This window comes from Poromitra crassiceps, assembly GCF_964638095.1.
Source record: "Poromitra crassiceps genome assembly, chromosome: 15".
Lineage (NCBI taxonomy): Eukaryota > Metazoa > Chordata > Actinopteri > Beryciformes > Melamphaidae > Poromitra > Poromitra crassiceps.
Window position 1 is genome coordinate 32,419,759 of NC_139634.1, and position 5,000 is coordinate 32,424,758.

The window sequence follows — 5,000 nt, forward strand, 5'->3', positions numbered from 1 at the left end:
CCTTCTCCCTCTGTCTTCACGCACGCAACGAGGGCTGCATGCAGCTGTCAGTAGCTGCTTTCACACCGGCTTTGAAAGTGTCAATGAATGCAGTCTACAAACAATCCGTCTCTCGTTGTGAAACAATTTCTCCGAACTGCTCTGTGTTGGACAGTAAAGACTAACGTTAATTGTTACTTTGCATTTTTGTAACACGGTAAAAAAAACTACTGTTGAGTGCGAGCGTATGCATGATGAACATGCAGAGAGGGAGGGAGAGAGAGTGAAACCGAATGAACCAGTGAAGAAAAAGTAATGTGCACGTTCCATCAGGTTTGACTCCAGACATGGACGTGCGCAGTGCACGCTGAACGCTGTGAGGTGAGTAAGGTGTCGGGTTTCAGGCCATGCGCTCCTGTCCTGACCAAACTGAAAAGCCGTTTCATGACAGCGGCTGGAACACAGAAGCAGCAGAGTGACTGGCTGGCTGTAGTCTGCACAGGGCAGGCAGGGCGTCAGGGGACTGAGGGGAGAAATGCATCGCACTTCTCCTGTCTGCTCAAAGCAGAGGGGGGCGGGGCTGTGGCGCATGTGTGGAGCGGACAGAGAGAGATAGAGAGAAGTCAGTGGTGACAATGCACACTGCTTTTCTCTCAAACATTTGGAAAAGCCTTTCTCTAAATGAATGTTGTTCTGGCAGGAGCTTTTAATTCCTATATCCTGCTGCTACAGTAACTACTTGTTAACATTGCTTACAGCGAAGGAGGAAAAAAAACACCATATTGGCAACACGTTGTATGCCAATTTAATATGCAAATTAACCGTTTGACCGACATGCTTAACCGACCAATGACGTTGTCATCGACATCCCTACTTCCCATTATGCTATATTCTCCCGGTGAAACTCTATGATGTCAGGTGAAAAGAAGTGGCCGGTGACTGCACATGTAGGAAGCATGTGCTAGTCTACAACTCTCCCCAGATCAGCAGAGGGGGTGGAGCAATGACAGATACAGCTTGGCAGGGGGAAGTGGCCAATTACAATTGGGGAGAATTGGGGGGGAAGAGGGGGGGACATCACGATAATCAGAAGGATTTTTCCCGATATAAATATATACTGTATATCACGATATGGTGCATGTATACAAAATCACATTAAATAATGACAATTTAATGAATGTTCATCCCATTTAACTGAATTGGTAATGTTAGGTGTGATGTCAAACAAAACAAATATTCAAATCATATTCCTACCATACCTCATTTTATGAGTTTTTTAGTCAAGTTTGCTTGTCATCATCAATTTAGACAGCAGAAATCTGTGTCACCATATTAAAATGTCTTCATATCATCACAGTATCGTTCCAATGAACGACAATAAATGGTAATATCGAATTATCGCCCAGCCTTACTGATGACGATGATAGTGATGACGATGATGAAGATGATCGCCAATGGTGACGGTAATGTTGATGATGACGTTGATGTTATCTATTAGGGCTGTGGCGATTCACTTATCTCCCAATTCGATACTATCACGATTCTTGGGTGCCGATTCGATTTATATTGCGATTCTTAAGTATTGCGATTATTGCGATTCGATATTACGATTTATTGCGATTTTTGTTTATTTTTTTATTTTATTTTTTCAGTTTGTTTGCTTTTTTACACTAGATTAGAACATGGGAAAAGTTGAATCATACACTAGAGACTGTATATTATATATCATGAGTAGGGCTGGGCGATATAGTTAAAAACAGGGGCGGACTGGGATCATAATTCAGGCCGGGCATTAGATACCAAGCAGGCCAGGCCGATATGGACCAACGCGCGTGAAATTTGGGCCGTTTGAAGCCAGATTTGGGCCGTTTGAAGTCCAATTTTACAATGAGATGCACCCACTTTAACCCTGAAGTGTAATTATTACTTCAGACTAACTAATAAAGTAATAAAACCACTAGTAAACCAGTAGGCGGCGCCTGGCCTGCTGTTCAGTGAGTGGCCTGACTGCAAGCACCCAATTTTTTTTTTTTTTTTTTTTTTAATTTGCGATTATCGATTCTGGAATAAAAGATGGATCCAAAAAATCGTGACATTAAAAATCGCGATACTTGGTCAAAATGACGCAGCTGATGCAGACGACAGTGAGGGCAGCAGAGACACTGATCATTGACACTTGACAGTGGGGCTCTGAGACGGCAATTAAAATGAAAACGGCCATTGACTCCTCCCTGCAGCAGATGTAGCCTCACATCACAATGAACTGTGACATCTCCACTTAATGAAGTGACCCACTCATGTTGTCCAATTAAAGGCAGAAAATACAAATGAAATAACCAAGTGCTTTAAGAGCTCTGCCTTCTAACACAGAAGCCAGTCGATTTCCATACAGCACCGGATAATTAACAGCCATGAATCATCTGACTTTGCCACACCGGAGGACTCTCTCTCTCAGTGTTTGTGTGCGCGTGCGTGTGTGTGTGCGTGCGTGTGTGTGTGTGTGCGTGTGTGTGCGTGTGTGTGTGTGTGCATGTGTGTGCGTGTGGTAATGTGTGTGTTATAGTACGTGCATGCTAGTGTCTGTGTGAATGTGCATAATGTACGTGCACATTTTGTGTAATTGCTTGTTTGTACCCCCGTCTTCAAAAACAACTCTGCAGCGACTCTGCAATCATGTTTAGGCTGCAGGTGATTCTCAGAGTAGCAGCATGTCCCTGGAGAAGAAGGCGTGAAGAAGAAACCTCCGGAGTCTAAACTCCTCAGCTCGACAGCGAGGAGACGACCATCACTCAGGCACCTCACTGCAGGGGCTGTGCTCAAATTACATTTTGGGAAAGAGCAGCCCCCCCCCCCCTTCAGCCGTGCGCTATTTAAATGATCTGTTTTCAAACTTGTAATTAATCAGTCAATGTTTAGCAGACATAAATGGCCCAGCAGAACGTGGTGATCTTAATGAGTTTTGGGCTGTTTTGCAGTGGAGGCAGGAGAGGCCAGTGGATGTAGCCTACAGAGTGTGACTGTGTGGCTAGCTGAGCTCAGCTCCTCTCTCCTCACAACACAGCAGTGTCCTGCTCCTTCCTGACCTTGTCCCTGCTGCAGGGCGCCCTGTCACCACCACCTGCCACCACGGTGTGAGCATGCTGCAGGTGTGTGTGTGTGTGTGCGTGTGCGTGTGTGTGCGTGTGCGTGTGCGTGTGTGTGCGTGTGTGTGTGTGTGTGTGCGTGCGTGTATGTGTGCGTGTGTGTGTGTGTGTGTATGTGTGCGTCTGCGTGTGTGTGTGTGTGTGTGTGTGTGTGTGTGTATGTGTGTGCGCGTGTGTGCGTGCGTATGTGTGTGTGTGTGTGTATGTATGTGTGCGTCTCTGTGTGTGTGTGTGTGTGTGTGTGCGTCTGCATGCACCACTATGCATATATATAGGTAGTAGCGTATATGAGTGAGACAGAGCTTTGGAGCATGCCCAGTAGAGACCTGGTGTTACATGGGTTATTAGGCTCGGTGGGAATTTGCATCAGCAGGAAGAGGAAGAGGGGCGTGATGGAAAGTCAGGAGGTGCAGCGCCAGGCAGCCACTATGGCCGTTACAGTGATTAGCACCAACATTCATCTTTTACAGGGCTCATAGCCTCTCTCTCTCTCTCTCTCTCTCTCTCTGTCTCTCTCTCTCACACACACACACACACACACACGCTCGCATCCGCGACATCTCCCTCAAGCCCGAAACAATCACAGCAAACACACAGTATACTATGGAAGAGTGTGTTTCTCTCTCACGTACACTCCAGCATACTATATTTCCCCCAACTCCCATATAGAAAAACACATGGAAAATGCCTGCATGGGCTTGACAGCAAACAAAGCAGCATGAAGACACTCCTGGCAGGCTAAGGACGGAGCAGTATCAAAGCTCCAGGAACGTACCCACATCAGCCCAGTTTGCAGTGTGAGAGAGAGAGGGAGAGAGGGAGGGAGAGAGAGAGGAGAGAGAGAGGAGAGAGAGGGAGAGAGATGGAGGGAGAGGGAGAGAGAGGGAGAGAGAGGGAGGGAAGGAGAGAGGGGGAGAGAGGAAGAGAGAGGGCAGGAGAGAGAGAGGAGTATGCAGTGTAGTAGCAGGCCTGAGCTGCTGGTAATTAGAACAGGCTGGAGGAGAGACAAGCAGTGGAATGAATGCAAATGAATTCAGTGGCTCCAGCAGCACGGAGCTCCGGCATCGCCTCACTTCTCCTACAGCAGCAGCACCTTACAGACCTCAAGCAGAGCGCGGCTACACGCCACACCATGCACTGCACACGCCAACTACACGCCACACCATGCACTGCACACGCCAACTACACGCCACACCATGCACTGCACACGCCAACTACACGCCACACCATGCACTGCACACGCCAACTACACGCCACACCATGCACTGCACACGCCAACTACACGCCACACCATGCACTGCACACGCCAACTACACGCCACACCGTGCACTGCACACGCCAACTACACGCCACACCATGCACTGCACACGCCAACTACACGCCACACCGTGCACTGCACACGCCAACTACACGCCACACCATGCACTGCACACGCCAACTACACGCCACACCATGCACTGCACACGCCAACTACACGCCACACCGTGTACATGCACACGCCAACTACACGCCACACCATGCACTGCACACGCCAACTACACGCCACACCATGCACTGCACACGCCAACTACACGCCACACCGTGTACATGCACACGGCAACTACACGCCACACCGTGCACTGCACACGCCAACTACACGCCACACCGTGCACTGCACACGCCAACTACACGCCACACCGTGCACTGCACACGCCAACTACACGCCACACCGTGCACTGCACATGCCAACTACACGTCACACTGTGCACTGCACAGTGCACACGCCAACTACACGCCACACCGTGCACTGCATACGCCAACTACACGCCACACTTTGCACTGCACACGCCAACTACACGCCACACTGTGCACTGCACACGCCAACTACACGCCACACCG

The 5,000-nt window shown here is 48.9% G+C and overlaps 1 protein-coding gene across 1 annotated transcript in view; it reads right to left on the bottom strand.

Moving 5' to 3' along the window:
* The window catches only part of tenm1 (teneurin transmembrane protein 1), a gene marked incomplete at both ends in the record, with an annotated part of 168,880 nt that overhangs the window by 155,992 nt on the left and 7,888 nt on the right, over nt 1–5,000 (bottom strand). The window contains one exon of the mRNA XM_083651861.1: nt 4,999–5,000. This exon is cut by the window's right edge and continues 86 nt beyond it. Within this exon, the coding sequence (XP_083507987.1) occupies nt 4,999–5,000 (2 nt within the window). The remainder of the gene's footprint in view (nt 1–4,998) is intronic.